This window comes from Scyliorhinus torazame, chromosome 8, assembly GCF_047496885.1.
Source record: "Scyliorhinus torazame isolate Kashiwa2021f chromosome 8, sScyTor2.1, whole genome shotgun sequence".
Taxonomy (NCBI): Eukaryota; Metazoa; Chordata; class Chondrichthyes; order Carcharhiniformes; family Scyliorhinidae; genus Scyliorhinus; species Scyliorhinus torazame.
The window spans coordinates 218,135,014-218,159,415 of NC_092714.1; the positions used below are offsets into that span (position 1 = coordinate 218,135,014).

Here is a 24,402-nt window from a genome sequence, read left to right on the forward strand (position 1 = left end):
ACCGTGCCAAACAAATTTTTCGCGACTTAGCAGCTCAATTTACACCACGTCCAATCTTCTTTCCATTGACGTTCACAAAACAATATTTCAAACTTTTTAACAGACTCCTTTGTCATCTCACTGTCACTCTTACTTGGTTTGAATGAAAATTCTTGGCAGTTTTTCGCAAGTTGTTGGAAAATAAAAACCAGCAAAGTGCTGCACAAGCTGCGGATTCATAATAAGTCTTCAATCTACTTGCATAGACCAGTTTCACCCCCTCCCCCATGTGACATTGTCTTCCTCAGCAAGATCATGCAGCGCTCTGTGAATTGCCAGTCTCACCCTTGTCCCTTTGCTGTGTTGAATTGAGGTGGAAAGCAGCAATTGTGTGGGAAAGTGTTGCCAATAGAAAATACAAAGGAAACAAAAATGTTGCATTGTTAAGCATTAAATACTAATGGAGAGAGTAGAGTACAAGTAAATATCAATTTAATGACAAAGGGAAAAATGTTTGCAATCAAGTTTGGAAACATTTAACGTAAATTTAACTATCCAACTATATCAGTTGGGGACAAAGGATCTGTAATGTACTAATTTTAGAGAGCAAACTCGACACTAAGGCAAGGGGATACCTGAAACAAATCAAACCCAGAATTTCTTTCCAATTAAGGGGCAATTTAGTGCGGCAAATCCACCTACCCTGCACATCTTTGGGTGTGGGGGTGAGACCCACGCAGCCATGGGAAGAATGTGCAAACTCCACATGGACAGTGACCCGGGGCCGGAATCAAACCGTGTCCTTGGCACCGTGAGGCATCAGTGCCACCGAGACACCCAGGTCTTGACCTGAGGATGAATCCTAAGTACCTGGATATATCCACTTTGGGTTGACAACTGTGACTAAATGTATTCCTGGAGGTTTCATCACGAGTTACTCCACACTCCAGCCATTAGTCAGCCAACACACCCATCCTCATAACTCTATGCCTTCTAACACCAATTTGGAAAGTAAAAAGACTCATTACCCAATTGAATGATATTTGATTGTCAGCCAAATAGCCTTTCTCCACCCCCCATGTTCTTTTTTTTTAATGTCAGAGATATGTTCAAAGAAAATTTAAAACAATTTTTTCTAATGTCCTGCTGATTTTTCTCCCGGATTGCACACAGCAGTGTCCTCAAGATTGATCTTTCATTCCTGGAGATCTCTAGGCCAACCTTGGAGGGCTGACAACCCAAGATCCATTCCCAGCTCAGAACTTTGTAACACGTCTCCTGGTGATCTTAACCTTCTTTGATGGGAACATGGCAAATAATAACTGTCGTGTTGGGTGCTCTGCTACACAGACGAACCAACACGGTTGCGGATGGTACAACTCAGTTTTATTACTAACAATATTTACAATGGTAAACTGGTTGCTGTGGTTCGTTCATTACCCTTGAATCTGTGGACCTATCCCTAACACTATCTTGGAGTGGCACTCAGCACATGGTGGATGTCTGAGTGGCTTGCTGTGAGCTCTGTGCCCTGAACTGTCTCCTGCTGGAATGAGCGGGAAGTGTCATGTTCCCCGTTTTATAGTGTGTATGCTCTTGCCTGTGATTGGCTGTGATGTTGTCTGTGTATTGATTGGTCCGTTGATCTGTCCGTCAGTCTGTATGTATGTTTGCACCATGATGTTTACCTGAATATCATGACAATAACAATTACAGATTTTGTACTGGCTAAGAAACGGTAACATAAAAGAGCAGCTGAATGGTTCCCTGTTAACCTACTATTATGCAAGTCACTAATGCATATTTAAACACTGCTCATTAAGAGTTTAGAGTATCTAGACACACTTTTGATTACTAAAATAATTAGTTGAGTAATGGATTACTAAATTCTAACTTCTGTTTATTGGCGAGTCTCCCAGATCACTTTAATATATTGTATTTCTATTTTACTTCGCTATATTTAAAATGGGCTTTCATGCGTACTTTTATTAGAAAATCACATAGGAAAAGATAATTGCAAAGCGTTTCTTGAACTTTGTTTGTTGTGATGTACAGTAAATGATGACATTTGGACTTGCTCCTTCATCAGGATAAATACAAAGGAAGGTACATCAATCTGTTAATTTGAAGTACAATAATTGCAGTTATGCATCTGGATTGTTTGGTTTCTGTTGTCAAGTAACTAAAGCTAAATATATTTAGCCTGTAGGATGTTGTGAACCTGTACAATTCGGTGAGATATGCTAAATAATGTGCACCTTTTTTTAAGAATAATTTTTTTATTCCTAGTACTATGGAGAAGTTCAAGAGAACAGACTAGATGTAATTGTTGCTAACCTGACAGTCACAGATCGAGACCAGCCACACACTTCAAACTGGAATGCAGTGTACCGGATTGTCAGTGGAGACCCTGCTGGCCATTTTGCTATTAAAACTGACCCAGTCACCAATGACGGTATCGTCACAGTGATAAAGGTAAGGCGCTTTTAGTGAAATTTTTGTCATTTTTTGTATTCACAATTATTTTTGAAACAGGTGCAGGCACACATTTTGGAAAACATTGCCGTACTAGTGGATCTCCCCTGGCATTGCTCACAAGAAATCTGAGGTCCGCAGCAAGGTTGAGATGTTCATTGATGACCCTTTCTAGCCCTTTACGGCCAATACTCAGATATGTCCAAAGAAATTGTAGGAATTACTCAGGTGAATAAATTATTTGTAATTGTAAGACTTGGTGAACATATAAGCTCATGCTTCAGCAGCGAGCTTTGCTTGATGTGTTGGAGAATTGATGTGACCGTGTTGTCATTCTGAAATGCGAAACTGTCTTACTTGGCTCCCAACTAAGAATCTGGGATGATTTACAAACTTTTATACTGTTTATATTTGTATGGAACCAAAGAAATATGATATACCATGGAATATAGTATACCATGGGATACAGTATACCTTTTTTAATCAATTTATCTTATTAGTTATTCTAAATTATGTTTAATAGATCAAGACATCTTATGAAAACCCATGGGGTATAATTTCTGGTTCACTTGTCTTGTTGGGCTGTGGTTTACCTGTACTGCTTATGGTCACATCTCATCAGACGAGTACACTCATAGGATATAAATCTTGCCTCGCCATCCTCATGGTGGCTGTTCCACATCTCTTTTAGCTGGAATGCTAAATAATTCAGCATTTCTTGCGCCCGATGAGATCTATAAATCTTGTAAATTGAGTTGCTGAAGTGATCCACAGATGATTATTTGCTCGTTGGTAGTATCTCAGTCCCTGTCATAGTTTTTGATTTTGTTTTTTGACCATTTTCCACTAAGAGTTTGGGAAAAGAGTTACTTTTATGTTGTCATTTTAAAGCAAAGTGCAACCATTTAATTTAAAGACTGAGGTGAAGGTGATTTAAATGTCCACGAGTAAGCGTTGATGTGATGTGAATGACTGAACGAAGGCTGATTTTAAAAGAACAGAGACAGAAACACAGGCAGTTAATTAGGTCTGGCAAAGACTATGAAATCAGTGAGGCTTTACAAATACAAATCTCAATAAAACTGATCTATTGATGATTTTTTTCTGCACTCAAAATGCTGCATAATCTGAGTAAAGCTTCTAAATATTGTGTAAAGTTGCCTTCTTTGTGAAACAGTTTTATTTCATTGAATGTAGCTGACCAACACATTGGTCTTATTTCAGAATTACTTGTACTAAATCAAAGTAACTGTAACCTCAATTACATCATTAAAATAGGCCCACAATAATCCTTGCAGTAAGTGGTTCCAATAATTGGTTCTTATTTGGAACATTCTTTGGTTCCCCAGTACATGTGGAAATATGTCTCCAGTTGAGGTTTTCTGTATCACATCAGGATTGGACTGTTGAGATTGCAGTTGAGCCACTGACATTGACTATCTGAATGACAACGGCAAAATTAAGTCGGTGTGTATCCACTCGGCTTGTAGCCTGACAAAAGATAAATTATTTTTAAACATTTCCAATTAAGGGGCAATTTAGCGTGGCCAATCCACCTACCCGGCACATCTTTGGGTTGTGGGGGCGATAGCATGCAGACACGGGGAGAATGTGCAAACTCCACACGGACAGTGACCGGGGGCCAGGAGGCAGCAGTGCTAACCACTGCGCCGCCGTGCTGCCCACTGACTAAACATTAATTCCATGAAGAATTGATGAATACACAATCTCCCAAATTGAGTACAGCACTGTTTGCTCAGAAACATGGACTCAATTGATTTTCTTTCACGCTTTGTGTTCAGAGCCACTGTTGATAACAATTATAAAGAGCATCATAACAAGGGTAATCATTGCTGATAACCATGCCACTCATTGATGCTATTTCCAGAATTGTCTGAACCATTTCTAATGCACAATGTTTGCTCTGAGAGGGGCGGGATGTGATCAAGTCAGGCCCATGTTTCTGGATGTAGTTCTGAGGTGGCCTTGGAGGTGGAAGAATGCTGAGGTAGAGGGCCCACTTCGGTTCCCTGAGACATTAATCAAGTTGTGTAAAAGATTGATAGGTCCTCAAGCGCTCACCCCATACCCCCATCCAACACCACCCCCCCCAATACTCACCCATGCTTTAACATGTCCCCATGCTACCACCATTTGCCCATGCCCCTCATACCCCTGTGTCCTATCATACACCCCAGGCCACCTACATAGTCACTCACCCAGTATCCACTAGGAAGATATTTGAGGAGGCTTGTGAAAATGAAAACATTTAAACTACAAACAATCTAAGAACTCTCCCTTATACACACTTGACAGTGAAAAAACTCTCATTTGTGAAACACATCCAATTTTTTTATAATTCGCTCAAGTGATCAATCTGTTATGAAAACAAACCAGCTTCTTTTCATTAACCACATCAAAGACAGTTAGAACTCTTCAAACTGTCTCGGCTGAGATTATTGGTAATGGAGCTTAAAAGTTCAGCTCAGCTTTAATAACAGCCCTTGGGCAATGTCAACATTGAAGGGTGCGATCTACTGGCTGCGTTGCGCCCGAAAGGTGGCACGGCGGGTAGATGCCGGGAGATCCAACTTCTGAGATCTACCCGGCTCGCCACCCTGTGAGATCTAACGCGATCTCGCGAGACGTCAAGATCTGAATCCTGCCCATTGTGGGCGGAATCAGTATTTGGCAAATCTGCATATTCGAGGGGAACAGCTAAACTCACTCTAATATGTGCTTGCCTGATCTACCGAGGCCCTGGGATCTAACCCTTTTGCCTTGGAGACCACGAGCAAGTGCCTTCAGTACTGTTTCCCAGGGGACTAGATGGAGCGGCACTTGGGGGGGTGGGGGGGGGGGGGTGGAGGATCTCCCAAGGGATCGGGTCAACCAAAGGATCAGAGCCCTCCAGGTGATTGCTTCTTGGCAGGGTGACCCCATGGAACTTTTGTTATCAGCCTGGCATCTTGGCACTGCCAGACTGACATCCTGGCACTGTGAGGCCACCGATGTGCCAGCTTGACAGTGCCAAGGAGCCCAGGTGTCACTGCCAATGTTCCAGGTGGCACTACCTGCTGGCATGGGCAGTGCCAGGCTGGCAGTGCCAGGCTGGCATTTTTACCATGCCAGGGATCTGGCCCATGGGTGGCCTGCGTTTGTGAGGTGTGCACGGAGCGGCCCGATGATCTCCTTATAGGTCAGTTGGAGTTTTGGGGGTTCAGGGGCCAGGGTTCCTGCGAGCGGAGCTCCTCTGTGCATGAAACGGCTGGACGGTCGGAGGGCAGACCGGCCCCCCAGACGGATCTCGGGTTCCTGGAATTTCCACACCCACCCAGTGACCCAATGCAGTCAGAGACCCAGGGACGAGAGAAGGGGATGACTGCCCATTTCCAGCACCTGCAGACGCAGGTGGAGGAGTACATCCATGTGCAGGAGCAGGGAATGGTGCCGGTCATGAATGCCACCCAGGCCGACACCGCTTGGGTGGCTGCCGCGATGGGTGTCGGACAAGGTCGGAGAATGCAAGGCCTGGGGCTTTCTGTGCTCGCAACTTCTGTGGTCCAGGACAGGGCTGCCCACTAACAGGCAGCCATGAGCCAGAGCCAGCTGCTCATCGCAGCGCGCTCAGCACCGTGGCCCACTCTCAGCAGACCACAGCCCAGTCTCAGCAGGCCATCACTGAGAGATTCGGCGCCATTGCCCCGGTGCTGGCCAGCAGAGACGCAGACAGGGATGGCCAACTCCCTGAGCTCCATGGCTGCAAACTTGCAGACCCTGGTCGATACTAGATTGGGCCTCCAGGACTGGCAGCGCCAGGTGCTGTGGGTGCCTTGGGTATTGGATCCGCTCGCACCCCCATCCCATGAAGAAGCCCGAGGGCCATTGGCACCCCAAGGGAGGAGGAGGTGCTGGGGCATGTTCCGCGTCCCCCTGCAGAAAAGGTCCTGGAACACTGCAGCACCTCGCCTACCGTCCCTGGTGCATCTGGTGGGCAGTGGGCAGAACAAGTTGTCAGCATGCCATCCCGGTCGCTCGAGGCGCAGCTTGGCCCAGCCAGGTCAGGCCACCCCAAGAAATGACCACCAAAGGGAGACTCCAGTCACAGGGCAGAAGTCACAGCAGTCCGCCTCCACTTCTGCTGTACCGTCTGAGGAAACACCTAGACGTAGTCATAGGGCCTGTAAGGCCAGAAAGGTAGACACTTAGTAAGTTGGCACGATTAGTTACACAGACTAGGGCACATGTACAGATTTTCTCTTATTAAACACACTGTAAGACATATGAAAGCTGCCTCTGGGTCCAGAGGCAGGAGGCTTGCTGTTTAGTGAATCAAAGCCTCAGTTACGTTTTTCACTTGTTTATTATTGATGGTGTATCAATTTAATACACTAAACTTCTAAAGATGGACTCTTCACTCAAGATGAACTCCTCACTCAAGCCTGACCACTTGCAACTGGACCCACAGCAGCTGACGCTACAGAGACTTTTGAACACTGGCTAAGCTGCTTCGAGGCCTACCTCGCATCTTTCAACGAAGACATCACGGACCTCCAGAAGAAGCAGGTCCTCCATGCACGGGTGAGCCCAAGAACCTTTAACCTCATTAGGGCACCCCCCTCGTATGCGTAGGCAATAACGCTGCTAAAAGGACATTATGTGAAATCCGTCAACCAGGTATATGCTAGGCACCTCCTCGCCATGAGACGCCAACGCCCTGGGGAATCACTCGCGGAATTCCTGAGCGCATTGCGCATCCTCTGTCGAAACTGTGACTGCCGGGCGATATCGGCTACCCAGCACGCGGAACTGCTGATCAGGGACGCCTATGTTGCAGGCATGCACTCGAACTATATCCACCAGCGTTTAGTAGAAGGGGGGACACTCGGCCTCCCAGAGACAGTCCAGCTCTCCAACTCAATGGAGATGGCCTCCCAGAACATGAGGGCCTACACCTCCGACCGCGCGGCACCCTCATGGGCCTTGTGGGTGCAGCCATCAACCGACCCGGGCGCCGCGGCCCGCCAACGGCGGAGGCCCGAAGTGCTACTTTTGCTGCCAGGGTACTCACCCCCGACAACGCTGCCCGGCACGGAACGCTACTTGTAACGGCTGTGGGAAGAAGGGCCACTTCGCAAAAGCTAGCCAGGCCTGACCCCCCCTAAATCTTCTAGGCCCAGCAGCGCTGCCTGCTGCCGGTAGGGGCCACCCTCAGCTGCCGCACCACCCGCCATGTGCGACCCGTGGGCGCTGCCATCTTTAATCTCAGCCGACACATGCGACCCATGGGGGCCGCCATCTTGGACGCCATCTTGCACCTCGCCCACCACGTGCGACCCACGGGGGACGCCATCTTGGATGCCATCTTGCACCTCGCCCGCCAGTGCGACTCATGGGAGCTGCCATCTTGGGACCCCTCCGCTGCCTCCCGGGAACCCAGTTCGCCCGACCATACGCTGGCCGCCGCTACCGCCGACCGTCTTCCGACACTCGCCTCTGTCACACTGCACCAGTCCAGGTCACACCACCTCGCAAAGTCTACAATGACCGTCCGGATCAACGGGCTCGAGACGGCCTGCCTTTTCAACTCTGGGAGTGCGGACAGCTTCATACACCCAGATGTTGAGTCGGCGAAGGGGGGAGCGGTGTATGGGCGGGGGTGGTGGTGCTTGTCCTCGGTGGGCCTGCAGGAGTCAGTTCATGAGGGAGGTGGGCAGAGGGGGGGAGACGGTGTAGGGTAGGGCGGGGAGCCTGCAGGAGCCAAATCCCGAAGGTAGACCGTGTCCTGCCGTCCATCCTGGTGTGTCACGTAGGCATAATGGGGGTTCGCATGGAGCAGCAGGACCTTCTCGACGAGGGGGTCGGTTTTATGGCTCCTCGCATACGGAGAAGAACGGGCCTGGGACTGACAGCCAGGACGGAAGAGAGACCTCGGAGGTGGACTTCCTGGGGAAGGCAAACATATGCTCATGAGGAGTCTGGTTAGTGGCCGTACATAGAAGCGACCGGATGGAGTGGAGCACATCGGGGAGGACCTCCTGCCAGCGGGAGACTGGGAGACTTTTCGACCGTAGGGCCAGGAGGACGGCCTTCCAGACCGTCGCGTTCTCCCTATCCACCTGTCCGTTTCCCCGGGGGTTATCGCTGGTCGTCTTGCTGGAGGCGATGCCTTTGCTGAGCAGGAACTGACACATCTCGTTGCTCATAAAGGAGGAGCCCTGATCACTGTGGATATAGGCGGGGAACCCGAACATGGTGAAAAAGCTGTGCAGGGCCTTGATAGCGGAGGCAGAGGTCATGTCAGAGCAGGGGATGGCGAAGGGGAATCTGGAGTACTCGTCAACGATGTTGAGGAAGTACACGTTAAGGTCAGTGGAGGGGAGGGGCTCTTTGAAGTCCATGCTTAGGCGCTCAAAAGGGCGGGAGGCCTTTACCAGATGTGCTCTGTCTGGCCGATCGAAGTGCGATTTGCACTCTGCACAGACCTGGCAGTCCCTGGTCACGGACCTGACCTCCTCGATGGAATAGGGCAGGTTGCGAGCCTTGATAAAGTGGAAAATGCGGGTGACCCCCGGGTGACAGAGGTCATTGTGGAGGGCCCTGAGTCGGTCTACTTGTGCGCTGGCACATGTACCACGGGGGGAGGGCATCAGGGGGCTCATTGAGCTTCCCGGGCCGTTACAAGATATCATAGCTGTAGATGGACAGCTCGATCTTCCACCTCAGGATCTTGTCGTTCTGCTGGAGGCGACGGGCTTAAAGTCCAGGGTGAAGTTTGCGAAGAGGGAGGGTTGGGCGACCTAAAGGGTCGCGAGGCTACAGACAGTGAGGTGGTGTCCGTTGAACTACAGGGTAAGGATCTGGAGGTGGCACTGGAACTCGAGCCCCAGTAATAGGACATCGCAGAGATGGGGGAGGATGTAGAGCCTAAAGTTGCTGAACTCTACGCCTTGCACAGTGAGGGTCACAACACAGTCCCCTGGATCGCCACTGCGTGGGATCCGGAAGCCAGGGAGATTTTCTGGGTCACGGGTAGGATGGGGAGGGAGCAGCGCCTTACCGTATCTGTTTATCACTCGTCGTCTCGTCTTGATGGTGTATCATTGTCTAACGACGTGGAGCTCAGAGCTCATCGCAGAGCGGGCTGTCATCATCCTCCATGCCATGGAACAGACCCGCTTCCACTAGCAACCGTGTGAACCCAGCTCGTTGTGCCGCAAGGTGGATGTGTAATGGAGGGGTGGTGAGCATGTGCGTGATGCCGTGGTGGGGGAAGTGAGGGTGGTCGGTGGTGGAGGAGGTGTGGGTGGTCGGTGGTGGAGGAGGTGTGGGTGGTCGGTGGTGGAGGAGGTGTGGGTGGTCGGTGGTGGAGGAGGTGAGGGTGGTCGGTGGTGGGGGAGGTGTGGGTGGTCGGTGGTGGGGGAGGTGTGGGTGGTCGGTGGTGGGGGAGGTGAGGGTGGTCGGTGGTGGGGGAGGTGTGAGTGGTCGGTGGTGGGAGGTGTGAGTGGTCGGTGGTGGGGGAGGTGAGGGTGGTCGGTGGTGGGGGAGGTGTGGGTGGTCGGTGGTGGGGGAGGTGTGGGTGGTTGGTGGTGGGGGAGGTGTGGGTGGTCGGTGGTGGGGAGGTGAGGGTGGTCGGTGGTGGGGGAGGTGTGGGTGGTCGGTGGTGGGGGAGGTGTGAGTGGTCGGTGGTGGGGGAGGTGAGGGTGGTCGGTGGTGGAGGAGGTGTGAGTGGTCGGTGGTGGAGGAGGTGTGGGTGGTCGGTAGTGGGGGAGGTGAGGGTGGTCGGTGGTGGAGGAGGTGTGAGTGGTCGGTGGTGGGAGGTGTGAGTGGTCGGTGGTGGGGGAGGTGTGAGTGGTCGGTGGTGGGGGAGGTGAGGGTGGTCAGTAGTGGGGGAGGTGAGGGTGGTCGGTGGTGGAGGAGGTGTGGGTGGTCGGTGGTGGGGGAGGTGAGGGTGGTCGGTGGTGGGGGAGGTGAGGGTGGTCGGTGGTGGGGGAGGTGTGAGTGGTCGGTGGTGGGGGAGGTGAGGGTGGTCGGTGGTGAGGGAGGTGAGTGTGGTCGGTGGTGGGGGAGGTGTGGGTGGTCGGTGGTGGGGGAGGTGAGGGTGGTCGGTGGTGGGGGAGGTGAGGGTGGTCGGTGGTGGGGGAGGTGAGGGTGGTCGGTGGTGAGGGAGGTGAGTGTGGTCGGTGGTGGGGAGGTGTGGGTGGTCGGTGGTGGGGGAGGTGAGGGTGGTCGGTAGTGGGGGAGGTGTGGGTGGTCGGTGGTGGCGGAGGTGTGGGTGGTCGGTGGTGGAGGAGGTGTGGGTGGTCGGTGGTGGAGGAGGTGTGGGTGGTCGGTGGTGGAGGAGGTGAGGGTGGTCAGTAGTGGGGAGGTGTGGGTGGTCAGTAGTGGGGGAGGTGAGGGTGGTCGGTGGTGGAGGAGGTGAGGGTGGTCGGTGGTGGGGAGGTGTGGGTGGTCGGTGGTGGGGAGGTGTGGGTGGTCGGTGGTGGGGGAGGTGTGGGTGGTCGGTGGTGGGGGAGGTGAGGGTGGTCGGTGGTGGGGAGGTGTGGGTGGTCGGTGGTGGGGAGGTGTGGGTGGTCGGTGGTGGGGGAGGTGAGGGTGGTCGGTGGTGGGGGAGGTGGGGGTGGTCGGTGGTGGGGGAGGTGAGGGTGGTCGGTGGTGGGGGAGGTGTGGGTGGTCGGTGGTGTGGGAGGTGAGGGTGGTCGGTGGTGGAGGAGGTGTGAGTGGTCGGTGGTGGAGGAGGTGAGGGTGGTCGGTGGTGGGGAGGTGTGGGTTGTCGGTGGTGGGGGAGGTGAGGGTGGTCGGTGGTGGAGGAGGTGAGGGTGGTCGGTGGTGGAGGAGGTGTGAGTGGTCGGTGGTGGGGGAGGTGTGAGTGGTCGGTGGTGGGGAGGTGAGGATGGTCGGTGGTGGAGGAGGTGTGAGTGGTCGGTGGTGGAGGAGGTGTGGGTGGTCGGTGGTGGGGGAGGTGAGGGTGGTCGGTGGTGGGGGAGGTGAGGGTGGTCGGTGGTGAGGGAGGTGAGTGTGGTCGGTGGTGGGGGAGGTGTGGGTGGTCGGTGGTGGGGGAGGTGAGGGTGGTCGGTAGTGGGGGAGGTGTGGGTGGTCGGTGGTGGCGGAGGTGTGGGTGGTCGGTGGTGGAGGAGGTGTGGGTGGTCGGTGGTGGAGGAGGTGTGGGTGGTCGGTGGTGGAGGAGGTGAGGGTGGTCAGTAGTGGGGGAGGTGTGGGTGGTCAGTAGTGGGGGAGGTGAGGGTGGTCGGTGGTGGAGGAGGTGAGGGTGGTCGGTGGTGGGGAGGTGTGGGTGGTCGGTGGTGGGGGAGGTGTGGGTGGTCGGTGGTGGGGGAGGTGTGGGTGGTCGGTGGTGGGGGAGGTGAGGGTGGTCGGTGGTGGGGAGGTGTGGGTGGTCGGTGGTGGGGGAGGTGTGGGTGGTCGGTGGTGGGGGAGATGAGGGTGGTCGGTGGTGTTGGAGGTGGGGGTGGTCGGTGGTGGGGGAGGTGAGGGTGGTCGGTGGTGGCGGAGGTGTGGGTGGTCGGTGGTGTGGGAGGTGAGGGTGGTCGGTGGTGGAGGAGGTGTGAGTGGTCGGTGGTGGAGGAGGTGAGGGTGGTCGGTGGTGGGGAGGTGTGGGTGGTCGGTGGTGGGGGAGGTGAGGGTGGTCGGTGGTGGAGGAGGTGTGAGTGGTCGGTGGTGGGGGAGGTGTGAGTGGTCGGTGGTGGGGAGGTGAGGGTGGTCGGTGGTGGGGAGGTGAGGGTGGTCGGTGGTGGAGGAGGTGAGGGTGGTCGGTGGTGGGGGAGGTGAGGGTGGTCGGTGGTGGGGGAGGTGAGGGTGGTCGGTGGTGGGGAAGTGAGGGTGGTCGGTGGTGGGGGAGGTGAGGGTGGTCGGTGGTGGGGAGGTGAGGGTGGTCGGTGGTGGGGGAGGTGAGGGTGGTCGGTGGTGGGGAGGTGAGGGTGGTCGGTGGTGGGGGAGGTGAGGGTGGTCGGTGGTGTGGGAGGTGAGGGTGGTCGGTAGTGGGGGAGGTGAGGGTGGTCGGTGGTGGGGAGGTGTGAGTGGTCGGTGGTGGGGGAGGTGTGGGTGGTCGGTGGTGTGGGAGGTGAGGGTGGTCGGTGGTGGGGGAGGTGTGGGTGGTCGGTGGTGGGGGAGGTGAGGGTGGTCGGTGGTGGGGAGGTGAGGGTGGTCGGTGGTGGGGGAGGTGTGGGTGGTCAGTAGTGGGGGAGGTGAGGGTGGTCGGTGGTGGGGAGGTGAGGGTGGTCGATGGTGGGGGAGGTGAGGGTGGTCGGTGGTGGAGGAGGTGAGGGTGGTCGGTAGTGGGGGAGGTGAGGGTGGTCGGTGGTGGGGGAGGTGTGGGTGGTCGGTGGTGGAGGAGGTGAGGGTGGTCGGTGGTGGAGGAGGTGTGAGTGGTCGGTGGTGGGGGAGGTGTGAGTGGTCGGTGGTTGGGAGGTGAGGGTGGTCGGTGGTGGGGAGGTGAGGGTGGTCGGTGGTGGAGGAGGTGAGGGTGGTCGGTGGTGGGGGAGGTGAGGGTGGTCGGTGGTGGGGGAGGTGAGGGTGGTCGGTGGTGGGGAAGTGAGGGTGGTCGGTGGTGGGGGAGGTGAGGGTGGTCGGTGGTGGGGAGGTGAGGGTGGTCGGTGGTGGGGGAGGTGAGGGTGGTCGGTGGTGGGGAGGTGAGGGTGGTCGGTGGTGGGGGAGGTGAGGGTGGTCGGTGGTGTGGGAGGTGAGGGTGGTCGGTAGTGGGGGAGGTGAGGGTGGTCGGTGGTGGGGAGGTGTGAGTGGTCGGTGGTGGGGGAGGTGTGGGTGGTCGGTGGTGTGGGAGGTGAGGGTGGTCGGTGGTGGGGGAGGTGTGGGTGGTCGGTGGTGGGGGAGGTGAGGGTGGTCGGTGGTGGGGAGGTGAGGGTGGTCGGTGGTGGGGGAGGTGTGGGTGGTCAGTAGTGGGGGAGGTGAGGGTGGTCGGTGGTGGGGAGGTGAGGGTGGTCGATGGTGGGGGAGGTGAGGGTGGTCGGTGGTGGAGGAGGTGAGGGTGGTCGGTAGTGGGGGAGGTGAGGGTGGTCGGTGCTGGGGAGGTGTGGGTGGTCGGTAGTGGGGGAGGTGAGTGTGGTCGGTGGTGGAGGAGGTGAGGGTGGTCGGTGGTGGGGGAGGTGAGGGTGGTCGGTAGTGGGGGAGGTGAGGGTGGTCGGTGGTGGGGAGGTGTGGGTGGTCGGTAGTGGGGGAGGTGAGGGTGGTCGGTAGTGGGGAGGTGAGGGTGGTCGGTGGTGGGGGAGGTGAGGGTGGTCGGTAGTGGGGAGGTGAGGGTGGTCGGTGGTGGAGGAGGTGTGAGTGGTCGGTGGTGGGGGAGGTGTGAGTGGTCGGTGGTGGGGAGGTGAGGGTGGTCGGTGGTGGGGGAGGTGAGGGTGGTCGGTGGTGGAGGAGGTGAGGGTGGTCGGTGGTGGGGGAGGTGAGGGTGGTCGGTGGTGGGGGAGGTGAGGGTGGTCGGTGGTGGGGAGGTGAGGGTGGTTGGTGGTGGGGGAGGTGAGGGTGGTCGGTGGTGGGGAGGTGAGGGTGGTCGGTGGTGGGGGAGGTGAGGGTGGTCGGTGGTGGGGAGGTGAGGGTGGTCGGTGGTGGGGGAGGTGAGGGTGGTCGGTGGTGGGGGAGGTGAGGGTGGTCGGTGGTGTGGGAGGTGAGGGTGGTCGGTAGTGGGGGAGGTGAGGGTGGTCGGTGGTGGGGAGGTGTGAGTGGTCGGTGGTGGGGGAGGTGTGGGTGGTCGGTGGTGTGGGAGGTGAGGGTGGTCGGTGGTGGGGGAGGTGAGGGTGGTCGGTGGTGGGGAGGTGTGGGTGGTCGGTAGTGGGGGAGGTGAGGGTGGTCGGTAGTGGGGAGGTGAGGGTGGTCGGTGGTGGGGGAGGTGAGGGTGGTCGGTGGTGGGGGAGGTGAGGGTGGTCGGTGGTGGGGGAGGTGAGGGTGGTCGGTGGTGGGGGAGGTGAGGGTGGTCGGTAGTGGGGGAGGTGAGGGTGGTCGGTGGTGGGGAGGTGTGGGTGGTCGGTAGTGGGGGAGGTGAGGGTGGTCGGTAGTGGGGAGGTGAGGGTGGTCGGTGGTGGGGGAGGTGTGAGTGGTCGGTGGTGGAGGAGGTGTGGGTGGTCGGTGGTGGGGGAGGTGAGGGTGGTCGGTGGTGGGGAGGTGAGGGTGGTCGGTGGTGGGGGAGGTGTGGGTGGTCAGTAGTGGGTGAGGTGAGGGTGGTCAGTGGTGGGGAGGTGAGGGTGGTCGATGGTGGGGGAGGTGAGGGTGGTCGGTGGTGGAGGAGGTGAGGGTGGTCGGTAGTGGGGGAGGTGAGGGTGGTCGGTGGTGGGGAGGTGTGGGTGGTCGGTCGTGGGGGAGGTGAGTGTGGTCGGTGGTGGAGGAGGTGAGGGTGGTCGGTGGTGGGGGAGGTGAGGGTGGTCGGTAGTGGGGGAGGTGAGGGTGGTCGGTGGTGGGGAGGTGTGGGTGGTCGGTAGTGGGGGAGGTGAGTGTGGTCGGTGGTGGAGGAGGTGAGGGTGGTCGGTGGTGGGGGAGGTGAGGGTGGTCGGTAGTGGGGGAGGTGAGCGTGGTCGGTGGTGGGAGGTGTGGGTGGTCGGTAGTGGGGGAGGTGAGGGTGGTCGGTAGTGGGGAGGTGAGGGTGGTCGGTGGTGGGGGAGGTGAGGGTGGTCGGTGGTGGGGAGGTGAGGGTGGTCGGTGGTGGAGGAGGTGTGAGTGGTCGGTGGTGGGGGAGGTGTGAGTGGTCGGTGGTGGGGAGGTGAGGGTGGTCGGTGGTGGGGGAGGTGAGGGTGGTCGGTGGTGGAGGAGGTGAGGGTGGTCGGTGGTGGGGGAGGTGAGGGTGGTCGGTGGTGGGGGAGGTGAGGGTGGTCGGTGGTGGGGAGGTGAGGGTGGTCGGTGGTGGAGGAGGTGAGGGTGGTCGGTGGTGGGGAGGTGAGGGTGGTCGGTGGTGGGGGAGGTGAGGGTGGTCGGTGGTGGGGAGGTGAGGGTGGTCGGTGGTGGGGGAGGTGAGGGTGGTCGGTGGTGGGGGAGGTGAGGGTGGTCGGTGGTGTGGGAGGTGAGGGTGGTTGGTAGTGGGGGAGGTGAGGGTGGTCGGTGGTGGGGAGGTGTGAGTGGTCGGTGGTGGGGGAGGTGTGGGTGGTCGGTGGTGTGGGAGGTGAGGGTGGTCGGTGGTGGGGAGGTGTGGGTGGTCGGTGGTGGGGGAGGTGAGGGTGGTCGGTGGTGGGGAGGTGAGGGTGGTCGGTGGTGGGGGAGGTGTGGGTGGTCAGTAGTGGGTGAGGTGAGGGTGGTCAGTGGTGGGGAGGTGAGGGTGGTCGATGGTGGGGGAGGTGAGGGTGGTCGGTGGTGGAGGAGGTGAGGGTGGTCGGTAGTGGGGGAGGTGAGGGTGGTCGGTGGTGGGGAGGTGTGGGTGGTCGGTAGTGGGGGAGGTGAGTGTGGTCGGTGGTGGAGGAGGTGAGGGTGGTCGGTGGTGGGGGAGGTGAGGGTGGTCGGTTGTGGGGGAGGTGAGGGTGGTCGGTGGTGGGGAGGTGTGGGTGGTCGGTAGTGGGGGAGGTGAGGGTGGTCGGTAGTGGGGAGGTGAGGGTGGTCGGTGGTGGGGGAGGTGAGGGTGGTCGGTAGTGGGGGAGGTGAGGGTGGTCGGTGGTGGAGGAGGTGAGGGTGGTCGGTGGTGGGGGAGGTGAGGGTGGTCGGTAGTGGGGGAGGTGAGGGTGGTCGGTGGTGGGGAGGTGTGGGTGGTCGGTAGTGGGGGAGGTGAGGGTGGTCGGTAGTGGGAGGTGAGGGTGGTCGGTGGTGGGGGAGGTGAGGGTGGTCGGTGGTGGGGGAGGTGAGGGTGGTCGGTGGTGGGGGAGGTGAGGGTGGTCGGTGGTGGGGGAGGTGAGGGTGGTCGGTAGTGGGGGAGGTGAGGGTGGTCGGTGGTGGGGAGGTGTGGGTGGTCGGTAGTGGAGAGGTGAGGGTGGTCGGTAGTGGGGAGGTGAGGGTGGTCGGTGGTGGGGGAGGTGAGGGTGGTCAGTGGTGGGGGAGGTGTGAGTGGTCGGTGGTGGAGGAGGTGTGGGTGGTCGGTGGTGGGGGAGGTGAGGGTGGTCGTTGGTGGGGAGGTGAGGGTGGTCGGTAGTGGGGGAGGTGAGGGTGGTCGGTGGTGGAGGAGGTGTGGGTGGTCGGTGGTGGGGAGGTGTGAGTGGTCGGTAGTGGGGAGGTGAGGGTGGTCGGTGGTGGAGGAGGTGAGGGTGGTCGGTGGTGGAGGAGGTGAGGGTGGTCGGTGGTGGGGGAGGTGTGGGTGGTCGGTGGTGGGGGAGGTGAGGGTGGTCGGTGGTGGGGGAGGTGTTGGTGGTCGGTGGTGGGGGAGGTGAGGGTGGTCGGTGGTGGGGGAGGTGAGGTGGTCGGTGGTGGGGGAGGTGTGGGTGGTCGGTGGTGGGGGAGGTGTGGGTGGTCGGTGATGGGGGAGGTGAGGGTGGTCGGTGATGGGGGAGGTGAGGGTGGTCGGTGGTGGGGGAGGCGAGGGTGGTCGGTGGTGGGGAGGTGTGGGTGCTCGCTGTTGGGGAGGTGAGTGTGGTCGGTGGTGGGGGAGGTGCGGGTGGTCGGTGGTGGGGGAGGTGTGAGTGGTCGGTGGTGGGGGAGGTGTGGGTGGTCAGTAGTGGGGGAGGTGTGGGTGGTCGGTGGTGGGGGAGGTGTGGGTGGTCGGTAGTGGGGAGGTGAGGGTGGTCGGTGGTGGGGGAGGTGTGGGTGGTCGGTAGAGGGGGAGGTGACGGTGGTCGATGGTGGGGAGGTGTGAGTGGTCGGTAGTGGGGGAGGTGAGGGTGGTAGGTGATGGAGGAGATGAGGGCGTGGGGTCGGGAGGTGGTGCCGTACTGTGCTGTCCGTGCCCATGCTCAGCAATATCCCCCCCCAAGTTGGTGAAACGCGCGGCGACCAACTCCTCCCGTACTTGCTGGCCCAGCCGGTGGTGTTGGGCAGCATCCCATCCCTGTCCAGCCCCCATGTCCCATACATTGCCCCCCCTCCCCATCTCCCTCATCTGAAGAGCGTATCCTTCATCGTGATCCTCCCCCTCCCCCTCTGCCTCTCCTCCTCCTCCAGCACATCCGCTGGGCTATATTGTGGAGGACGCAGCATACAACAACGATGGGGCCGACCGGTACTGGAGGGCCCCTCCAGAGTGGTCCAGGCACCTGAAACGCATCTTCAGCTGGCCACAGCACCTCTCCACCACACGCCTAGTCGCACAATGGGCATCATTGTAGCGGGTATCCGTGTTGATCTGTGGCCTGCGTATAGGCGCCATCAGCCATGACCACAACGGGTAGCGCCTGTCACCCAGCAACCAGCCCAGCAGCTGGGGGGGGTTTCCCTCGAACATGCCAGGGATGAACAATTGTGCCAATATGAATGCATCATGTACGCTGTCCGGGCACCGGGCACAGACGTTCATGGAGTAGGACCCCTTCCTATTCATGATCATCGCCCTGTTATCCAATGGTGACCGCATGGTGACATGCACCCCATCAATGCCACCCTGCACCATGGGACAAGGCAAGCCTGCTGCACGGGCATCCTGGTGGGCGCGGTCCACTGGGAATTGCATGTACAGGTCTGCGATGTCTAACAGGGTGTCAGTCACTGCACGGATGCACCGGTGCGAGATACCGGACAGGTCCCCATTTGGCGACTGGAACGACCCCGTCACATAGAAGTTCAGGGCAACCGTCACCTTGACGGCCACCGGGAGAGGATGTCCACCCCCAGTCCCACGCGGTGCCAGGTGTGCCATCAGCTGGCAGATATAGGTGACAGTTTCTCGGCTCCTCCTGAATTTCCTCCTGCATGCTTTGTCCGGGAGAGTCTAGAAGGACATGTGGCGCCGGTACACACAAGGCCTCATTGGGCGCCCACACAGCCGTGGCACCGCCTCCTCTTCCCCCTCTCCTCCTCCTCTTCCTCCTCAGCATCCTCGTCCTGTGGCTCCCCATTGTCATGGTCCTCCTCCTCCTCCCCCTGTGCCTGTCGGGCGGGCCGCCCTCCAGCCTGAGTGGCTGGCACTTGCACCTCTGTGGCCCACTCCACTGCTGCAGCCTCCGCCTCCTCTGTGTGATGCCCCTGCTCCAGCACCCACAGGGCATCATGCAAGGCAGCAGTCCCCGCCACGGCGGCCAACAACACTGGAAGCAGCCCAAAGATTACGATTTGCAGAGGGCGGAGGTAGACAATGTTTCATCATTGCACATACCCCCCTCCACAACCAGGTGCCATGGGCTACATGGCCGACCCAGTTGGCAGCTCGTGCCCCAGCCACGCATGCCCCCCATCCCCGCCCGCCCACTTGGTGCCCCGACACCTGTCACCCATCCCTCCTGCCAGGGGCACCATGTGATGACACCGCCCTCACTGGGGGCTGCCATTGGTGCGGCCCTGGATCTACCCGGCCGGCTGTGTGGGGGGGAGGGGGGCAGCGCCCATCCGAACAGCCGGGAGGCCTGCGCTGAGCCAGCGACTGGGGTGGGTGCCCATCTGCATGGCTGCCGTAATGGCGCCCGTGGCGTTGGCTCCGCCCTGTCATGGCAGGCCATTCCCGACCAAGGTGGCTGTCTGCCTCACCCTCCCCGGCACCTGAGGGGCCTCTGCCCCCAACCCTCGCAGCCACGGCTGTGCCGTCCTGGCATCCTGAGGTCTCCCCACGCCGACCCCTACCTCCTCCGGCCGCAGCGTCAGCCAGCACGACTGGTTACGCTTTTTAAAATCAGATTAGAACGACGCCGGCGTGACCGGAGGACCATCCGGGCTGTAGTAACGCTGGGGGTCTGGAGAATCGAATTTCGGGCCACCTCTAGCGATTCTCCGGGCCCCGTGGCACCCGCCACGTTCGCGCCGTTTTACCAGGTTTGGAGGTTTGCATCTCGGCATTGGAACAGCGACACGTGCCGTCTCGGCGTGAATGCTTATTCTCCGATCCGGCGCAGGCTCAGAGAATCCTGCTCAAGATGTCTATCTGGACCCCACAGGAGTCCTGATGGCTGATGGTGGAGGGAGTGAATGTTGAACGTAGTCGACCTCTGGTAAGTGCCCGTTAAGTTTGAACTTTCAATGGGAAATTCCCCGCTACAGGGATTCTCTGTGTCTGTATCTCAGACTCTGAATTAGAATCTGAGACTTTGGACAGTTCCACGGTACTTATCCGGAAAATTACCTGGGAATGTTGGACAGAAAAATCCTAGTGTAACATCTGGGTAACTACAGAACTGACCCCCCGCCCCCCAATCACACACTGAATACCCCACTGATTACCACCCCTGACCTGACCCAGCAAACCCCCTCCCACCTGATGAACCTCCACCACTTGACTGCTCCCTCGACCTGACCTGACTAGCCCCTGACCCAAGAGTTCCTCCCCATTCCCAACCTAACATGACTGCTCCAATAGCCACCCCACCCACTTGCCACCTTATCCACTTGCCACTCCACCTATCTGCCACCCTACCCAACTAACAACTCACCCACTTGCCACCATAGCAATCTTTTTTTAATTTACTCATTGGGGTATTATCAGGTATTGCGGTACCTAAGAGGCTGATGACCTAGGAGTTTACCATTGGCTGTTGATACGTAGCTCCGCCACCGAAGCTGCTGGGGAACAAGTTCTAGTCGATTAAAGCCTTCAGTTATGAAGTCACTTTGTCTTGAGTGTAATTGATCGTGCATCAATTTAATTGACTAGACTTAAGCTGAAAGGATGGATCTCCGAATCAAACCGGAGTGTCTACAACTTTGCGCCCACGCGGAGAACTCGGCTGCAATATTTAAACACTGGCTGGAGTGCTTTAAAGGCTACCTCGAGACGGCCGGAGGCACCCCCTCAGAAGGACAGAAAATGCATCTCCTGCGCACATGGGTCAGCCCTGGGATCTACACCCTTAACGAGGAGGCGGAGGACTATGATGCCGCGATCGAACTGTTAAAAAGACATTATATCCGCCCTGTAAATCAGGTCTACGCACGTCACCTGCTTGCAACTAGATGGCAAAGCCCCGGGGAATCATTGGAGGATTTCTACCGGGCTCTACTGGGCCGAAACTGTGGCTGCCCGCAAGTTTCGGGGAGCGAGCACACGGAACTTTTAATCAGAAATGCCTTCGTAGCAGGTATGAGCTCCTCAGTGATCCGCCAAAGACTCCTAGAAAAGGACACCCTGGGACTTAGAGAGGCACGGGCCCTGGCAGGGTCCATGGACGTAGCCTCCCAAAACACGCAGTCCTATGCGCCTGACCGCACGGCGGCCCCCTGGGCTGCGTGGCACCCCGCAGCGGCACCCCACAGACCTTCCCGCTGACCCCGCAGGACTGCGCTATGAGAGGGCCCGCTAACGCCGCCGGGCCCCGCTGTTTCTTCTGCCGGCAGGCGAATCATCCCCACCCGCGCTGCCCGGCCCGCACCGCCACCTGCAAAGGGTGCGGCAAGAAGGGCCACTTTGTGCGGGTCTGCCAGGCCCGTGCCGTGGCCACGGTCTCCAGCAACTCGGGACCGCCGTGGCAACCTGCCCTTCAGGCCCCGACCGGCCAGCGCTCACCGCCACCCCCCTATTCTAGGGCCACGTGCGACCCATGGGCGCGGCCATCTTGCCACCCGGACACCACGCTGGATGGGTGGGCCCCGCCATTTTGTCCATCCCCGGCCACCGTGTGCGACCCATGGGAGACGCCATCTTGGATGGGCCCCCAGGCCCCCAGCACAGCCGACTACACGCTGCCCGATCAGAACTCGCAACTGCTTCATCTGGCCTCGGTGACACTTGACCAAAGTCGACCTCGGACACTCGCAACAGCAACAACGACGGTCTTCATCAACGGCCACGAGATGTCTTGCCTGATTGACTCTGGGAGCACGGAAAGCTTTGTTGACCCCGACACGGTAAGGCGCTGTTCACTTGTTACCCATCCTGTAAACCAAAGGATCTCCCTGGCCTCCGGGTCACACTCGGTGGAGATAAAGGGGTTCTGCCTAGCGAACCTCACTGTCCAAGGCAGGAGATTCAACAATTTCCGCCTTTATGTCCTGCAGCACCTCTGCGCGGCTACCCTCCTGGGGTTGGACTTCCAATGTAACTTGCAAAGCCTGACCTTTAAATTCGGCGGCCTTATACCCCCCCTTACTGTCTGTGGCCTCGCGATCCTTAAGGTCGACCCGCCTTTCCTGTTTGCCTGTTTGCGAACCTCACCCCGGATTGCAAACCCGTCGCCACCAGGAGCAGGCGGCACAGTGCCCAGGACCGGACCTTCATCAAGTCAGAGGTCCAAAGGCTGCTGAGGGAAGGGGTCATCGAAGCGAGCGACAGTCCCTAGAGAGCTCAAGCAGTGGTGGTAAAGACCGGGGAGAAACATAGGATGGTCATTGACTCCAGTCAGACCATCAACAGGTTTACGCAGCTGGACGTGTACCCTCTCCCCCGTATAGCCGACCTGGTAAACAGGATCGCGCAATACAAGGTCTTCTCCACGGTGGACCTCAAGTCCGCCTACCACCCCTCCGTAATAGTGACCGCAAGTACACTGCCTTCGATGCAGATGGGCGGCTCTATCAATTTTTAAGTGTTCCCTTTGGTGTCACTAATGGGGTCTTGGTCTTCCAACGTGAGATGGACCAAATGGTTGACCGATACGGCTTACGCGCAACGTTCCCGCATCTGGATAACGTCACCATCTGCGGCCATGACCAGCAGGACCACGACACCAACCTCCGCAAATTTCTCCAGACCGCGAAAATCCTTAACTTAACGTACAATAAGGATAAATGCGTATTTAACACCGACCGTCTAGCCATTCTAGGCTACGTAGTGCGAAATGGAGTTATAGGCCCCGACCCTGAGCGCATGCACCGCCTTATGGAGTTCCCCTCCCTCACTGCCCCAAGGCCCTGAAGCGCTGCCTCGGGTTTTTCAGTTATTACGCCCAGTGGGTCCCTAACTACACAGACAAAGCCCGACCCCTAATCATGTCCACAACCTTCCCCCTGTCGACGGAGGCCTGCCAGGCCTTCAGCCGCATCAAAGCAGACATTGCAAAAGCCACGATGCGCGCCATCGACGAGTCCCTCCCCTTCCAGGTCGAGAACAACGCGTCCGACGTAACTCTGGCGGCCACCCTCAACCAAGCAGGCAGGCCCGTGGCCTTCTTCTCCCGTACCCTCCATGCTTCCGAAATTCGCCATTCCTCGGTCGAAAAAGAGGCACAAGCCATAGTTGAAGCTGTGAGACATTGGAGGCGTTACCTGGCCGGCAGGAGATTCACTCTCCTCACGGACCAACGGTCGGTTGCTTTCATGTTCGATAATGCACAGCGGGGCAAGATTAAAAACGACAAGATCTTGCGGTGGAGGATAGAACTCTCCACCTTCAACTACGAGATCTTGTACCGACCGGGGAAGCTAAACGAGCCTCCTGATGCCGTGTCCCGCGGCACTTGTGCCACTGCACAAATGGACCGCCTCCGATCCCTCCACGAGGACCTCTGCCACCCAGGGGTCACTCGTTTCTTCCACTTCATCAAGACCCACAACCTGCTCTACTCCATCGAGGAGGCCAGGACAGTCACCAGGGACTGCCAAATCTGCGCGGAGTGCAAACCGCACTTCTACCGGCCAGAGAGGGCGCACCTGATAAAGGCTTCCTGTCCCTTTGAACGCCTCAACATGGATTTCAAAGGCGCCCTCCCTTCCACCGACCGCAATACGTATTTCCTGAATGTGATTGACGAGTACTCCCGGTTCCCATTCGCCATCCCCTGCCCAGACATGACCGCAACCACCGTCACCAAGGCCCTCCAGGGTATCTTTACACTCTTTGGTTTCCCCGCGTACATACACAGTGATAGGGGGTCCTCCTTTATGAGCAACGAACTGCGTCAATTCCTGCTCAGCAAGGGCATTGCCTCAAGCAGGACGACCAGGAACAACCCCCGGGGAAACGGACAGGTGGAGAGGGAGAACGGAACGGTCTGGAAGACTATTCTACTGGCCCTATGGTCCAGGAATCTCCCAGTCTCCCGCTGGCAAGAAGTCCTCCCGGTGGCCCTCCACGCCATCTGGTCGCTGCTCTGTACAACTACCAATCAGACACCTCATGAACGTCTCCTTGTTTTCCCCAGGAAGTCCTCCTCCGGGACCTCGCTCCCAACCTGGCTAGCGACATCCGGACCCATCCTGCTTCGGAAGCATGTGCGGGCGCACAAGTTGGACCCGTTGGTCGAAAGGGTCCACCTGCTGCACGCTAACCCCCAGTACGCCTACGTGGCGTTCCCTGATGGCCGGCAAGATACGGTCTCCCTACGGGACCTGGCGCCCGCCGGAACCCCACGTGCACCCGATCTATTACCCCCCCCCACACAGCATCTTACTGGAGGGTCAGTACTCCCGCCGCTCCTGCCTAGGCCCGTCCACCCACCGACGCCCCCTACAGGCATCTCCCCCCGTATCAACCGTTTGCCCCAACAGCGCCGCCTGGGGGTGACAAAGCTGCCAGGGAAGCCGAAACCACGCTCCCGAAGAAGCAACCACCTGGACCCCCACCAGAATCACTACCGAAGCCCAGATGATCCAGAAGGACGACCAGGCCACCCGATCGACTGATTACTTCGCTGTGACTTTAACCGTGAACGAACACTTTGTAAATATTCTCAACAGCCCTGTAAGGAGGTCTCACGGTACCTCCATATCTGATCATACCATGTTAAAGGCGACTGTTACCACTGGCCACCACCCCCTCCAGACTCTTTTTTAACAGGGGGTGAATGTGGTATTATCAGGTATTGCAGTACCGAAGAGGCTGATGACCATTGGTTCAACCTAGGAGTTTACCATTGGCTGTTGATACGTAGCTCTGCCCTGACAGGCGGAGTATAAGAACCGGTGCCGTCCCGGCAGCCTTCACTTTCTGTACCGAAGCTGCTGGGGAACAAGTTCTAGTCGATTAAAGCCTTCAGTTCTGAAATCACTTCGTCTTGAGTGTAA

General features: G+C 58.0%; 1 protein-coding gene across 3 annotated transcripts in view; it reads left to right on the forward strand.

Annotated features, from left to right (window-relative positions):
- LOC140428374 (cadherin-4-like) overlaps positions 1 to 24,402 on the forward strand; it is a 1,038,564-nt gene that overhangs the window by 890,846 nt on the left and 123,316 nt on the right. For all 3 annotated transcript variants that reach the window (XM_072514764.1, XM_072514766.1, XM_072514765.1), the window contains one exon: positions 2,269 to 2,454. In XM_072514764.1, the coding sequence (XP_072370865.1) occupies positions 2,269 to 2,454 (186 nt within the window). The remainder of the gene's footprint in view (positions 1 to 2,268; positions 2,455 to 24,402) is intronic.